The 16,987-nt window shown below is 36.1% G+C and overlaps 1 protein-coding gene across 11 annotated transcripts in view; it reads left to right on the top strand.

The window, feature by feature from the left end:
- Positions 1-11,719, top strand: part of SUCO (SUN domain containing ossification factor) — a 123,409-nt gene extending 111,690 nt beyond the window's left edge. For 8 of the 11 annotated variants that reach the window (XM_051857113.2, XM_070077350.1, XM_051857112.2 and 5 more), the window contains 2 exons: positions 8,267-8,322; positions 9,668-11,719. In XM_051857113.2, the coding sequence (XP_051713073.1) occupies positions 8,267-8,322; positions 9,668-10,111 (500 nt within the window). In that variant the 3' untranslated portion in view covers positions 10,112-11,719. The remainder of the gene's footprint in view (positions 1-8,266; positions 8,323-9,667) is intronic. The other 3 variants (XM_051857109.2, XM_070077347.1, XM_051857107.2) reach the window with 1 other exon arrangement.
- Positions 11,720-16,987: the final 5,268 nt, after the last annotated feature.

Genomic DNA, 16,987 nt, shown 5'->3' with positions numbered 1-16,987 from the left:
CAAATAGGAATAGCTTGACATCCTCCTTCCCAATTTGTATCCCTTTGATTTCTTTTTGTTGCCTAATGGCTCTGGCAAATACTTCCAGGACTACATTGAATAGCAGTGGTGAGAGTGGGCATCCTTATCTGCTTCTAGATCTTAAAGGGAATGCCTGCAATCTTTCCCTGTTTAATAAGAAACTGGCTGTGGGTTTGTCATAAATTGCATTCATTGTGGTGAAGAATGTTACTTCCAAACCCAATTTGTTTAAGGTTTTCATATGAAAGGGAGTTCTATTTTATCAGATGCTCTCTTTGTATATATGTGATAATCATATGGTTTTTGTTCTTCAGTTTGTCAATGTGACTTATTGATTTGCAAATGTTGAACCATCCCTGCATACCAGGGATAAATCCCACTTGGTCCTGGTGAATGATTTCCTGGGTTCGTGTTGTTTGATTCGATTAGCTAATATTTTGTTGAGGATTTTTGTGTCCATCAGGGATTTTTTTCTGTAGTATCTTTTCTGGTTTAGTTTCGTAGAAGGAGTTTGGAGGATTCCGTCCTTTTTGATTGATTTGCATGAGTAATTAGAATTAGTTCTCTTTGAATTAAACAATGAAGCCATCTGGACCAGGGCTTTTCTTCATAAGGTGGGTCTTTTACTGATTCAGTCTCTGATTTGGTTATTAGTCTGTTTAGGTTTTTTTTTTGCATCGTCAGGGGTATAGGTCTCTTTTTTGTTGTTGTATGTTTCTTTGGTTTTGGAATTAAGATGATTCTCATCTCCTAAAAAGAGTTTGGGAGGAATCTTCCCCTTTCAACTGTTTTGATTGACTTAAGAACTGAAATTAGTTCTTCAAAGTTTGGCAGAACTCAGGAGTAAAACCATCCAGTGCTGGGCTTTTCTTTATTGGGAGGGTCTTTTTTACTGATTCAGTCTCCATTTTGGATATTGTTCTGTTTAATTTTTCTCTTTTATTCATGACAATTATGGTAGATTGTATGTGTCTGGAAATACATCCATTGCTAATAGATTTTCCAGATTGTCGACATATTACTGCTTGTAGTAATTCCTGATGATTCTTACTATTTCTGTGGAACCCATTGTTACATCTCTTTTTTCATCTCTGATTTTATTGATTTGGGTCCTTTCTCTTTGTTTTTTTGTTAATTGGACCAATGATATATCAATTTTGTTCATTTTTTTCAAAAAATAGCTCTTCATTTCACGGGTCTTTTGTATCTTTTTTTGTTTGTTTCAATTTTGTTGATTGTCTAATTTTAACTATTTATTTCCATCTACTAAGTTTGTGTTTGGTTTGTTGTTTTTGTAGGTCCTTGAGATATATTGATAGCTCATTGATTTAATCCCTTTCCAATTTCTTGAGGTAGGCGCTATTTGGTATAAATTTCTATTAACACTGCTTTTGTTGCATTCCATAAGTTTTGATAAATATCCCTATTGTTTGCTTTGGATTTCCTTTGTACTTTTACTAAATTTTCTGCCTTCACATTCTTTCATGATGATGACTATCATTCTCAGTTTCTGTGTATATCACATCTTTAAGCATTATTTGTAAGGCTGGATGAAGGGTAACAAAATCAATGTCTGTGTTTCATGGAAGGTCTTTATTTATAAGTGAGAAATTTGCTGGGTACACTATTCTGAGCTGACAGTTTCTTTTAGGACTTGAATTGTTTCTCTCCATTCTCTCCTAGCCTGTAGGGTTCGCATGAGAAATCAGCTGTTAATCTAATTGGAGATCCTCTGACTTTCTTCTGTATTGTATCATTGCTGTCATTCACTTTGTTTAAACATAGGCATCCATAAGCATACATTGTTGCTATTATTTTTAACAAATTATCATCTTTTAGATAATTTAGGAGAACAGTTTCTTTTATTTTCCTTCATTCATTTCTTCTTTAATGTTCACCTTTACAAAGATCAAAGTGTCTGGCTTACTATTTTCTTTCTCTTGAAAGAACTTTTTACATTTCTTGTAAGCTAAGTCTACAGGCAATAAATTGCCTGAGTTTTTGCTGGTTTGGAAAAATCTTTGTTTCTTCTTCATTCTTGAAGAATATACAACCAAGATAAGAATTATATCTAATTTTTCCTCAGAAACTGGAAAAATTGGGAGAAATTCTTAGTCATTGCTTCAAATCTTGCTTCTTTTCCTACTCTTCTTTCTTCACATTATGTTTATATTACACCTTTTATAATTATCCCCTAGTTTTTAATTAGTTGATTTTTTTTGGTCTTTTTCTCTTAGCTTTTCAGTTTTGGAAGTTGCTGTTATATCCTGAAGCTCAGACATTATTTCTTCGGTGTGGTTGGTCTACTAATGTCTATCTGACGTTCTTCATTTCTGTTATTGTGTGGTTGATCTCTAGCATTTATTTTAGATTATTTCTTGGAATTTCCATATCTCTGTTTACATTATCAAGCTGTTATTTTGTGTTTCCTACTTTTTCTATTAGAGCCCTTAGCATATTAGTCATAGTGTTTTAAAGATGCCTGGCCTGGTCATTCTAACATTCCTGCTATATCTGACTCTGGTTCTTATGCTTATTCAACCTATTCAAACCTTTTTTTTTTTTTCTCGCCCTTTAGTATGCTTTGTAACTTTGTTGAAAGGTGAACATGATACACTGTTAAGGAGGCCTTTAGGGATGTAAAATTATTAAGTCTTTTGGTAGACCTTTTTGCCCTTGCTTGTATACTCTGCAGCCCTTGTTTCACCTCCCATGGTTGGAACAGGTTGGCCAGAGGCAACCAGAGTCGAATATTTTCTTTGCCTCAAGTAGGTTATGCTCTGATAAAAACAGCAAATTAGGTTCTGGCAAAACTTCCCTTATAGCAGGCATTGTTAAGAACAGAATGTCATGTTAATTTTCAAAATGTTGAGAACCTAGTGGTAGTGCTGAGATAAAACTAATGAAGGGCCAACAGTAGGTTAAAGCCCTGGTCTGCAGTGCTGGCATCCCATATGGATGCCAGTTCAAAGTCCTGGCTGCTCCACTTCTGATCTAGCTCTCTGCTATGGCCTGGGAAAGCAGTAGAAGATGGCCCAAGTCCTTGGGCCCCTGCACCTGTGTGGGAGACCTGGAAGAAGTTCCTGGCTCCTTGCTTTGGGCTGGCATAGCTCCAGCTGTTGCAGCCTTCTGGGGAGTGAATCAGTGGATAGAAGACTTTATTTCTCTCTCTCTCTTTCTCTCTCTCTGCCTCTGCCTCTCTGTAACTCTGCCTTTCAAATAAATAAATTAAAAAAAAAAAAAAACTAATGAAAATTTGAGGACCCCTCCCATGAGTGGGCCTCCCTAGAGTTTTTGATTCTTAGGCTCATAGTGTCCACACTGAACCTCCAACTGTTTGTCAGTTAAAGTACAATGCGATTCCCATGCTCCTACACTTGTTCCTTCAGAATTTTCTACTCCTTGGTTTTCTGCTCCAGTAAATTGTGACCAATTTTGGAAGTAATGGTTTGCCTTGTCACTTCACATCTCTGGTAGTTTGAGACTTGCTTGTTCATCATTTTGTACAGCCTTTTACTTTTAGGATGGAGTGAAAACTTGTAAGCTTCTTATATCTTCTTAGAGTTTTGTTTCCTCCTTTCCAACACTTACAGCTTTCTTTTCTTTGGTATCCCTAAGTGTGATGGCTCACATTTTCATCAGTGTTAAGTCTAAGTAGTTGAGAACCAGTTGTGGCTTGTGCCCATAGGGAAAACTTTTATTGTGTAAGTATTATGTTTGTCATGGGTGTTTTGTAGATGTATTTTATCTGAGGAAGTTCCTCTTGATTCTTGGCTTGCTAATAGTTCTGTACCTCCATGATTAATTTTCGCCAATCACTATTTTGAGCATCTGTAAAGATGATCATTTTTACTGTGTCATGAAAATGAATTGTTAATTTTCTAATGTTAAACTTACATTGCATTAAATAACAGTTGGTCATGATATATACGAGTGACTATTACATTTATTGTTAATTTTACATAATTTTGTTTGATAATTGCTTAGGAATTTTGTATCTATTGTTCCTTAATAAGACAGACATGGGATTTTTTAGATCTTGTGCTATGTTTTGGTATGTAAGGCTTATAAAAATTAGTTCTTTTTTCAAGAGGACTTGAATCGGTAAAGTCATGGAGGTCTGGAATTTGTTTTAAAAAGGAATTTTGAGCCTTTAACTCAGCTTACAGGGGCACAGTTTTGTTTCCACTTTATAGATTTCTAGCAGTGTGTTCCATTTGTTCTAAATGTAAAATTTATTATCAAAATATTATCTTACTGGTTTTGGTGCTTTTTCCCCTTTTAAATGTTTTTAATTCAGGAGAAAGTGGATATTTTCTTCTACTGCTATTAGATTTGATGTTTTACAGTTTTACTGGTTACCGTAAACATAACACATACCTGTAGAACTCTAAAGTTAATCAATACTTTTGTCTCCAGAATAATACAAAAATCTCAAAGCTGACTTATCCTTAACTTGATTCATTTGTCACTGTTTTTCCGTATTTTAGTTCTTTTTTGCTGTAAGTCACCAGAGAATTATTGTTAACATTTTAAATTTAATGTTCATTTATATTCACCTATATGTTCTTTCATTTATTTTTCTAAGATCTTTATCATTATTTCCCTTAAAGGTAAAGTATTATTCTCATTCCCCTCCACACCCATACTCATAGCCCCCAATTCCTTTCATTAATCCTGTGTGAGATGTGTTGGGATCTTTGAATCCCAGGGTTGCTGTATATCAGTACTGGAAAATTCTCAAACGTTATTTTTTCCCCTCAAATATTACCTCTATCCCTTTTAGATTCCTAAATTTAATTAAACGTGTTAGAAGGGCAGACATGTAGCCTCGTGGTTAAGACACCTGCAGTTGAGGGGTTTGTTCCACTCATGTGGGAGACCTGGATTCAGTTTCTAGCTCCTGGTTTTTTAAAAGGCATTTGGCAAATGAACTAGTAAATGGAAAATATGTGTAACTGCCTCCCCTTGTCTCCCCTCTGTCTGTCTCTCAAGTAGAATTTTTAAAATAATAATAATTAAATATGTTAGTCTTTTTCCTTCTATCCCTTGTATTACACACTTTCCAATTTTTGCCTTTTTGTGTGTTTTTTTTTTTTTTTTGGATGATTTCTTCTAATCTGTTTTCTAAGCCACATGACATTCAGCTGTATTTATTCTGTTATTAATTCGCTCTTTTGGGTTTTAATATTAAAAATAACATTTTCCATTTCTGCTTTTTTAAATTAGATCTTTTTTCTAATTTTGTTTCCTTTAAGTATTTATGAGCTTGTTTTATATTTAAACATCATAAGCATAATTGTCTATAGTCTGTGTTTGATAATTCTAATATCTGAAATTTTTGTGACATTTGTCTTCGTAGTTTCTTGCCAAAGGTGTGTTGTATTTTTGTGCACTTGACTATCTTTGTGCACCATACATCTTTGATAAAATGTTTGTAGGCATAAATTGATGGCTAAATGGAAGTCCTGAGAGAATTTGTGTTTGCTTCACATTCAGGTTTTTTGGGCTAGCAGGAGACAGGAATTTGGGCTCAATGCATGGCTTCATTCTTCACATGAGGATGTAGTTCTTTGGAATCCTAGCTTATTTTGTGGAGGGCATAGGTATCTTAATTTAGACTACTACATTGAGTGGACTCTGGGATCTGATGTCTGATCCATTCCCTTTTGATATATGAACCAAAGTTGACTCTCATATTCTTGTATTGACAAATGCTCTCGGGACAAAAATGACTTTTGTGTGCTACTTGACTGTTTAGCTTTCTACTTTTCCTTCAGTTTTGGCCTAGGGATTACTTATTATCTTGTTAGCTATTCAGTGCTTTTAGTATTTGTATGTTTTCTTTCATTTTGTTTAAATCCATCATATGTATTTGCTTTCAGTGGAGATATAGACCTAAATGAGATAACAGCCATACATAAACATAGACATGAATTTTTTTTTTTTTTTTAATTTGACAGTTAGTGAGAGAGAGAGAGAGAGAAGAAGGTCTTCCTTCTGTTGGTTCACTCCCCAGATGGCTGCTACGGCCGGCGCACTGCGCTGATCTGAAGCCAGGAGCCAGGTGCTTCCTCCTGGTCTCCCATGCGGGTACAGGGGCCCAAGCTCTTAGGCCATCCTCCACTGCCTTCCCGGGCCACAGCAGAGAGCTAGACTGGAAGAGGAGCAACTGGGACTAGAACCCGGCGCCCGTATGGGATGCCGGCACCGTAGGAGGAGGATTAACCAAGTGAGCCACGGCGCCGGCCCAGCATGACTTTTTTAAAAAGTAATGTGATGTTAATATTCTAATGAAAATTACTATTTTAAGGGTTTTTTAAAAATATGTTTGATGACTTTCTCAAGAAATCAGATATGTATCATCAAGTTATAATTGGTTGAATCATGTTATTAATACATTTTTAATATGTGAAGGTTGATATTGGATTTATTTATAAAAAAAAAAAACCTTAGTTCTAGCTGTCAGACCTTATTTACTTTTAATGAGTTGAATAGGACTAAAGTCTCCTAACTCCTCTTCTGTATCTTTGTTTACCTTGTCAGTGGTAGGGATGGGTTGAGTATCTTGAATGTGCTTTGAGTAATGAAATCTTTAAAACATTGAGCTGGGCCGGCGTCGCGGCTTACTCCTCTGCCTTGCGGCGCCGGCACACTGGGTTCTAGTCCCGGTCGGGGCGCCGGATTCTGTCCTGGTTGCCCCTCTTCCAGGCCAGCTCTGCTGTGGCCAGGGAGTGCAGTGGAGGATGGCCCAAGTGCTTGGGCCCTGCACCCCATGGGAGACCAGGATAAGTACCTGGCTCCTGCCATCGGATCAGCCCAGTGCGCTGGCCGTGTGCGCTGGCCGCGGCGGCCATTGGAGGGTGAACCAACGGCAAAAGGAAGACCTTTCTCTCTGTCTCTCTCTCTCATTGTCCACTCTGCCTGTCAAAATAAATAAATAAATAAATAAATAAATAAAATAAAATAAAAATAAAATAAAACATTGAGCTAAACCTAATGTACTTGATTTACTCAATATGCCAGAATTGTTTATGATTACTTGATTCTGTATATTGCATGTTCAGGCTATTTTTAAAATTTTGGCATTCATACTTTTAATATAGTCATGAAAGCTAGAAAGCAAATCCTTGGATCTCTTTTTTGTGTGTGTACATGTTCTTCTAACTGGCTTCTATATGAATGCACTTAAAAAAGTTCATGGAAGGGAGCCGGCATTGTTGCTAACAGATTAAGCATTCACCTGGAACACTGGCATTCCATATGGTTGCTGGTTCAAGCCCTGGCTGCTCCACTTCCGAGCCAACTTCCTGTTAATGTATCTGGGAAAGCAGTGGAGGATGTCCCAAGTGCTTGGGCCCCTGCACCCTTATGGGAGACCCCGGATGAAGCTCCTGGCTCCTGACTTCGACCTGGCCCTGCACTGGCCATTGCAGCCATTTGGGAAGTGAGCCAAAAAATGGAACATCTCTCTCTCTCTCTCTCTCTCTCTCTCTGTCTCTTTTCCCCTTTCCCTCTTCTTCCTCTCTCCCTCTCTCTTCCTCCCATCCTTTCTCCCTCCATCCCTCCCTCCATCCCTCCCTCCATCCCTCCCTCTCTCCCCCACTTTCTTTTCTCCCCCTCTGTAACTACGTTTCAAATAAATAAAATAATTTAAAAAAAATGAAAAAAAAAAGTTCATGGAAAATGAGATTAAAAGATAAGTTTATTTTGGCACAAAATATTTTGAAACCCATGTACAGGTTTTAATATGCATTTCTCATGAACTTTTTGAAGCCCCTCCATGTATGAATTTCAAACATTTTTACACCAAAATAAGTTTATCTTTTAATTCCATTTTCCACAAAATTTTTGAATTACCCTTGTACATGTGATAAGTATTGCACATTATTAACCCACCAAAATTGTAGAGTTTAGTCTTTCAGGGAAATACTCAGATGATCTATAGGCTTAGCATTAGCTTGCCCAGTAATGTTATTTTTCTTGTCAAATAAAGGAGAGAGCCATGTTCAAAGAAAGACCCTTACTCTGTTGGTTTAGTCTAGTCCAAAATAAGAATGGTACCATCTCTCTCCCATGTTGCTTCTTTTCACTTAATAGTTTAATGTGCATAAAAATGTAGTTAATGTGATATATAAATTTATTGGTCCTATTAATAAAATTATTAGGGGATGATTTTATATTTTTAGTGTTTAATCACAGCATAATCCACTTTTCATTTTACATCTTCTTTTTTTCTTACCAGTAGACCCAAATGATTTGTACATCGTAGAACCTCTCAAGTTCTCTCCAGAAAAAAAGGTAATATTCTGTTTCTTTCTACTTAAGTATATTATATGGTAGTAAATGAAGACATAGATTTAAATATTTAGCATAACCTTTAAGTTATCCTGATTATTTTCAGTGATGATAATGTACGAAATGTGTTCTTTTAAGGATTAGCAAACTATGACCCACAGATCACTGTGGCATGTTTTGTATGGACTGAGAGCCAAAAAGCATTTTCTCATTTTAAAGGATTGTAATATAGAACAAAAAAGAATGCAAAGAGTCTTCAAAAAATGGATAGAAAATTATGCCTAGATTTCAAAATATTTAAACCAAAATCTTTTAATTCCATTTTTTCCATGAACTTTTGAAATATTCCTATATAAGAGAAAGGATGTGACCTACAAATCCTAAAGCATTTAGTATATGATTGTTTACAGAAAAAGTTTGCTCATCCCTTTGATGATAATCGTTGTTTATTGAGTATATAATTTTTGCCTGCCAGGAACAGTGCATGCAATTATTCTTGTAAGCCTTACAACCTGAAGATTGTGTCCTCCCTATTTTTAAATGAGAAAATTGAAACTCAAAAGACACAGATTGCAGGATTCAAGAATATACTTGAGATTTTTTTACTACATAGTTTGTGCTTTTCCATTTTCTTCCAAATAAAGGTGTACATTTATTTTGATTAGTGGTAATTGTCTCAAGGTGAAAAAACCTGGACTTAGATCCAAAATAACCTAAGAGTCAGTCCCAACATGGCCACTTACTATTTTGCAACTTGGGCAAGGAACCAAACCTCTGAACTTTTGTTTTCTGATTCAGGAACCAAAGATAAACCTTTCAGGGTTAATAAGTAAAATAAGTTAAAAAAAAAAAAAAAAAAACATGAAAGGAACCGATGTAATATCTGGTGCATACTAGGAATTCAGTTGCTAGTTATCACTCACTGAATCTATATCATATGTGACAAGTAGGCAGGTTAAACAGTTTTGATTGTATTTACAAATTTTGAAGCTGCTGATACAGAACTTAATTTTACATGATAACACATTTATATGCTTTTCATAATACTGTTTTGTTTTCCTTTTCACCAGGAGGTGGCACTCTCTTCTGTTAGCTCTGCTTTTTTTTTTTTTATAATTTTCTTTTTTTTTTTAAACTTTTATTTAATGAATATAAATTTCCAAAGTACAGGTTATGGATTACAATGGCTTCCCCCCGATAACGTCCCTCCCACCCGCAACCCTCCCCTTTCCCACTCACTCTCCCCTTCCATTCACATCAACATTCATTAGCTCTGCTTTCTAGATGTTTAATTAACCACTGGAGGTCTCATTCCTATCTTTTTTTTTTTTTTTCACTTCTGTTACAGAAGAAACGCTGTAAGTACAAAACTGAAAAAATTGAGACCATAAAGCCTGCAGATCCATTGCACCCTATCGCCAATGGAGACATAAAAGCAAGGAAGCCCTTTACGAACCAGAGAGACTTTTCCAATATGGGAGAAGTTTATCACTCTTCTTATAAGGGTCCTCCATCTGAAGGAAGCTCAGAAACTTCATCACAGTCAGAAGAATCCTATTTTTGTGGCATTTCAGCTTGCACAAGTCTGTGCAATGGACAGTCCCAAAAGACAAAAACTGAAAAGAGGGCTTTAAAACGAAGGCGATCTAAAGTCCAAGACCAAGGAAAACTGATAAAGACTCTAATACAGACTAAGTCGGGATCATTGCCGAGCCTGCATGATATAATCAAAGGAAACAAAGAGATCACTGTGGGAACATTTGGTGTTACAACCGTCTCGGGACATATCTAAAATTAATTGAACTTTTCATACTCGAGACATTTTTGTTGTTCTTTGAAGAACAGTCTGTGGTATTTGAAGGGTTTGGGGGAGGGAGAAAATATCAGTGGGAAAAGTATTCAGAAATTATGGTTTTTGCCTTTTAACAAGTAGACAGGATTGTGTCAATCTTGATTAATGAGCTGCAGTTTTACAAGGCTGATCACTTCCTACAAAGACAATGGTAGACATTTTATAAAGATGTTTTTCATAGATTAATTACTGGGACATAAGTAATTTGGAAGCCCAGTCCCTTGGGTGGGATAGGAATGAAAGCCTAAACCTCTTCCTTTAGCTTTGTTCCTATTTCTTGCACCTTCCCATATTTATGTGCCTTTTGTCTATTTATAATGCCACTGGAAGAGGAGGGAGAAATTTTTCTGTCATTTGATTTCTTTTATAACTTTGTTAGTCTTTTGAAGCTGCAAACACTACAAGGCTTTAAGGTGGTCTGTGCCTGAAACTCAGCAATGTGGGTCAGACAGTGAAAATCCTAAAGACTTGCCAACTAGATCTCTTTTAAAGCAAACTCAAACACATACACACAAACTTTTTGGAACTGTAAAGTCTATTCTAGATAAATGGTGATGATGTTAATGTTATTTTCATTTAATTTAGTCATGCTGGATTACTTCTTTATTACTTGCCAACTTAAAATGAGGAAACAAGCGAAAAAAACCAAACTACTAGATCTTTTCTTGCAAATGATTGGTATTTACAGACGGATTTTTGGTAGATTCATCTTGAATCACATTTAATTGTTTTATGAAGGTTTTCTTTAGATACATTACATTTTAAGCATTCACAATAAACACTAAATCCTCCAAACTTTTAACATCATTATTTTCTCTTACTATAAATATAAAACTTTGAACGTTGGCAAACAACTTCAGGTCTTATGAAATAATCACTGCCTGTGTACAGATTCACATAACCAGCTAGTGAGTTTGTCAGTCCTTGTCTAATTGGTCAAGTCTAAAGGGATTATTATTCCTTGATGTTTGCTTTGTTTTGGCTACAAATGTGCAGAGGTATATGTTTGTGATGTCACTGTGTTTTCATGTGTCTTTTTTTCTTTAAAAAATAATTGGCTGTGACTATATTTGAATAAAATGATTTTTTTTTAGTGTGTGATTATACGGTAATAAGTGAACGTGGAACACGTTTCTTTTTGGAAGGGAGAAAATTGACCATTTTGTGTTGTAAGAGATTTAAGTTATAACTTATTGAGCACTTTTAGTAATAACTGTTTTTAAACTTGTCTAATACCTTTATTTTGGGGTATTGTTTATAATGTGACTTATTTAGAGCCTTTTTTGTTTAAGTTGCTGCTTTAGTTTAAAAGTATGTTTTTGAAGATTAAAAAACAAATTTTTTTTCCAGTCTGCACAATTTAGCCGTTCAGAGCAAGAGGGCCTGATTGTATAGAAGCCTCTTGAAAAGAGGTCCAGATGAGAGCAGAGTGGGAAGTTGCACCATCTGTGTGTTGTGGAAACAGGACTTTGAATATGTAACTACAGAGCTGTAGTGCCATTAGAAACTGTGAATTTCCAAATAAATCTGAACACTTGTCTTTATTAATTACTGGCTCTTCTGTCCTACAAAAGAGAACTCAATTTATTGCTAAACTGTGAATGTTGATTTAAGGTTTTGGCATATTTAAAGCTAAATGTACTGATCATAGTTCAGCCAACTATGAACTGTACTTTCACATAAACATTTTGTTCCCTAGTCCATGAAATTTCAACTTCTCAAATACTAAAATGATGATTTTGAGTCTTAGTGCTTTCATTAGGCTCCATCTTTAAGACCTGTAACTTTTCCATGTCTATACTACACTAGGTTTGAATGTTAGTTTAGGTGTCTCCTAAAGGTCTTAATATCTAAAACTTAATCCGCAAAGTCTTAGGTTAATGATCAATGGATTAAGGATGCAAACTTAATCCAATTATAGTGTGTGAAGGCGGGGTCTGTAGAAAATATTAGACTGGATTAGGCTGTTGGTGTGAGGACCTATGACTGAATTGTAGTGGGCTATAAGGAGAGACCACGTAGACAAGTAAACAATGAAGAGCACATTTCCTTTCTCTGCTTCCAGGCTCACATGTGCTCCTCTTCTTCCAGCCTCTTTCTTCAGTACACAGCCTAATGGGGCCCACCCCATATTTTGTTTTTATTTTTAAAGATTTTATTTATTTATTTGAAAGGCAGAGTTACAGAGAGGGAAAGGCAGAGACAGAGTGAGATCTTCCATCTGCTGGTTCACTCCCCAAATAGCCACGACAGTTGGAGCTAAACAAGTCTGGAGCCAGGAACTTCTTCCAGGACTCCCACATGGTCGCAGTGGCCCAAGGACTTGGGTAATCTTTCACTGCTTTCACTGGCCATTAGCAGAAAGCTGGATTGGAACTGGAGCAGCTGGGACTTGAATGGGCACCCATACGGGATGCCAGCACTCTAAGCAGCGGCTTAACCTGCTATGCCACAGTACCAGCCCCTAACCACCCCATTTTGAATTGTGAACTTTCAAAATCATGAGCCAAATAAACCTCCTTCCTTCAATAAGTAGTTTATTTCAGATATTTGGTATAGTAATAAAAAGTTGACTGAAATACACATGAGACATAACATCTTGACATTTTAGGTTTATTTTTCCTCTCAGATTATAATTACATCAGGGAAAAATAATAAGGAATGGAAATTTTGCAAATAGATCCATGGTTGATTAAAAGCAAAACTACAACTTAGCACTTTTAATCCAAAAATCTGAGGCCAAGTATGCATTAGGGGTACTTAACCTTCAAAGTCTGTGCATATATTCTAAAATCTGAAAAACTCAGATACATATTTGGGGCTAGCCCTGTGGCACTGCATGTTAAGCTGCTGTCATCCTATATGGGTGCCAATTTGAGTCCTGGCTGTTCCACTTCTTATCCAGCTCCCTGCTAATGGCTCAGGAAATCATCGGAGGGTGGCCCAAGTGCTTGGGCCCCTGCACTCATATGGGAGACCCAGAAGATGCTCCTGGCTTTGGCCTGGCACAGCTCCTGATGTTGTGGCCATTTGGGGAGTGAATCAGCTCATGGAAGATTCTATCTCTTCTCTCTCCCTGTAACTGCCTCTCAAATAAATAAATAAATAAATAAATCTTTTTAAACAAAATTATGTATTTAATTTGAAGAATTGGTTTTATAGACCTTTTACAGAAGAAAAAGCTGTGTAGATCATGCTTTGCACACAGACATGACCACTGCCACCATTCACATTTCACTACCAAGGATTTCTTGCTCCTCAGCAACAACCATTGAGTCTGCAGGTTTTTTTTTTTTTTTTTTTTTTTTTTTTTTTTTTTTTTTTTTCTTATCTTGCTATTTAAACTTTAAAACTTTCTGGTTTTAGATGTGTGCCCAATTTGAATATTCAAACTTAAAAGCATGAACATGAAAATACATGTAGTCTGTATTTGTTAATTGAGTTGAATAAATCTATTTTAAATCATATTTAGTAACAGCTTAGAAATACGACTTTTTAACTCTACACTTCATAGAACAGTTAATAACCTTATGTGCTTTTCTCTAATTTTATAATTAACAAAATTTCAAATCCATAGAAAAGTTGAATAGCCATGAACCTTTATCCACATTTGCAGTTCATTTTTTATGCTTTGTGTAGGAAACACACACATGAATGTACATATGTTTCAAAATTTTTTCCACAAAAATAAACATTTTAAAATTTATTTTACTTAAATTTCATATATTTCATATATAGAGGTTTAAGAACAGTGATACCTCCCATCCCACCCTTCCTCCCATTCTCCCCCCTCCCCCCCTTTTCCTTCTTCCTCTTACTTCCTCTCAGTTTTTACAATGATCTACTTCCAGGTTACCTTATACCCTACATTAAGTAAAGAATAAAACAATAAGGAGAAAAAAAAACCTATTGTTCCTCAACAGTGAAGACGAATGCTATAAACACTCATCAGATTTCAAAATCACCTTCACTCCTGTAGATTACATTTTTGGTACTCTTAGTTAACACAGGTCAGAGAAAACATGGTATTTGTCTTTTTGGGACTGGCTTTTTATTTGAAATATTTATTTATATAAATGGAACAAATGTATCATACAGTTTTAAGTATATAATGATACTTGCCACCCTATTCTCCTTCCTTCCCATCATTCCTCCTGCTCCCTTCCTTATTTTTCTTTTGATTTTTGCAATAGTATACTTTTTTTTTTCTTTGAGAACAAGTTTTATCATTAATTGAAGAAGCACCTAAGGAAACAAGCAATGGAATTGGGTACTTAGGCTTATCTAAAACAAGACATACAATATCTTCCACTTAATGCACTAAAATAAAGAAAATTTTTGTGAACAAGTTTTACTATTAACTCTCATAATCCAACTCTTGGAGGACAGAAGTTCTGCATGGGAAGTTAGTGCACAGTGACTCCTGTTATTAATTTAGCGATACTCTTATGATGTCAGTGATCACCCAAGGCTCTTGACGTGAGCTGCCTAGACTATGGAAGCCTTTTGAATCCACAGACTCCTTTAATATTTAGACAAGGCCATAAGTAAAGTAGAAGTTCTCTTCCAGAAAAAAGTATGTCTGTCTTTGATGACCACTTCTTTTTACTGGGGTCTCACCCAAAGAGGCCCTTACATAGAACATTTTTTCGCCACAGTGTCTTGGCTTTCAATCCCTGAAATGTTCTTATGGGCTTTTCAGGCAGACCAGAATGCCTTAAAGGCTGATTCTAAGGTCAGAGTGCTACTTAAAGCAATTGTCATTCTATGAGTCTGCTGTTTTGGATTGCTTCCCATGTTTGAGCCTTTTAATTCTATTATTACCAAATATTTATTTAATTTTTTAAAAGTTTTTGACAGGCAGAGTTAGACAGCGAGCGAGAGAGAGACAGAAAGGTCTTCCTTTTTCCGTTAGTTCACCTCCCAAGTGGTGCTGCGCTGATCCAAAGTCAGGAGCCAGGTGCTTCCTCCTGGGTCTCCCATGCTGGTACAGGGCCCAAGGACCTGGGCCATTCTCCACTGCACTCCCGGGCCACAGCAGAGAGCTGGACTGGAAAAGGAGCAACCAGGACAGAATCTGGCACCCCGACCAGGACTAAAATGCTTTTATTACCACCCCACTTATGGGGATTATGCTGGGACTGATTTATTTCACTAAGTATAGTGGTTTCCAGTTGCACCCTTTTTTTTTTTTTTTTTTTTTTTTTTTTTGCAAAAGACATGAATTCATTCTTTTCTATGGCTGAGAAGTCTTCCATTTTATACACACACACACACACACCATAATTTCTTTATTCATTAGTTGATGGTTATCTGGGTTGATTTCATATCTTAGCAATTGTAAACTGAGCTGCAATAAACATGGGGGTACTGATATTAACTCATATGCTGATTTCATTTACCTTGGGTAAATTCCCAAGAGTGAGATTGCTGGGTCATATGGTGTATCTCTTTTCAGCTTTCTGAAGTACTTCCATACTGTCTTCCACAATGTACTAGTTTACATTCTCAGCAACAGTGGATTTGGGGATAAACATATCTTAGTTCCGTTTTTCCATGAACTTTTGGAAAGACCCTCATACACACGTGTGTGTATTGTGTATGTTATATATATATATATATATATATATATATATATATATAACAAATTTTGAGGGCTTGAACCATTTGAAAAGAAGTTGGAACACTGTGACCCTTTATCCCTAAACAGTTTAGCATGTGTCTTCCTAGAGTAAGGGCAGTCACCCTCAGGACTGACCATACCATTATCACGTCTAAGAAAATTATATCTAATGTAAAGTCCATAATTAGATTTTTTCAGTTGCCTTTACTCACATGTACATACACTTTTTGTGTGTGTGTGCAGTTAGGGTTCATTTGGTTGCCTATTTAGTCTGCTGCTTTTTAAAAAGATTTATTTATATTTCAATTTATTTGAAAGGCAGAGATACAGAGAATCTTTTTAAATGTATTTGAAAGAATTACACACACACACACACACACACACACACACAGAGGTCCTCCATCCACTGGTATACTCCCCAAATTGCCATAGCGGCTGGAGCTGAGTCAATCCAAAGTCAGGAGCCAGGAGCCCAGGAGCTTCTTCCAGGTCTCCCACGTGGGTGCAGGGGCACAAGAATTTGGGCCATGTTTTCCCAGGCCATAGCAGAGAGCTTGGATTGGAAGAGGAGCAACCGGGACTCCAACTGGTGCCCATATGGGATGCCAGTGCTTCAGGCTGGGGCTTTAACCCACTGTGCCATGGTACTGACCCCAGGCTGCTTCTTGACTTTGCATATCTTCTTTGTGCAAGGGCCATACTTATTTTTGTGAATCATTTCAGCTTTAATGTATGAGGTGTCAAAATGAACATTAAGAGCTTTTAAAGTGATGTGTTTGTGTTGTCTGTAAATTCTACCTCAAGCCACGAGTATTCATTTATGTAACAGTAAGACATCTTAAAAAATATTCTCTTGAAGCCTATATTTATGACCTCTGCATTATACTTCATTCAATATATTATTTTTGAAAGCAATTTTTAGAATATTTATAACAGAGTTCATCACCTGCTATTGTAGTCATATACTCTGAACTACCAAGTCTGTTTCATTTTTCTATTTTGTCAAATAGATCAGCAAGTAATATTAAAACCCAACAAATTCCTTCTGTTAGGTCATTTTAAGGTCTTTTTGATGTTAAATAGGCAACCAAATGAACCCTAACTAGATCCTGAACAAAAACAAATGTGTATGTACATGTGAGTAAAGGCAACTGAAAAAATCTAGTTATAGACTATACATTAGATATAATTTT

This window comes from Oryctolagus cuniculus, chromosome 7, assembly GCF_964237555.1.
Source record: "Oryctolagus cuniculus chromosome 7, mOryCun1.1, whole genome shotgun sequence".
NCBI lineage: Eukaryota > Metazoa > Chordata > Mammalia > Lagomorpha > Leporidae > Oryctolagus > Oryctolagus cuniculus.
The sequence above is the reverse complement of the archived record's forward strand: the minus strand, read 5'-3'. Positions and strand labels throughout refer to the sequence as shown.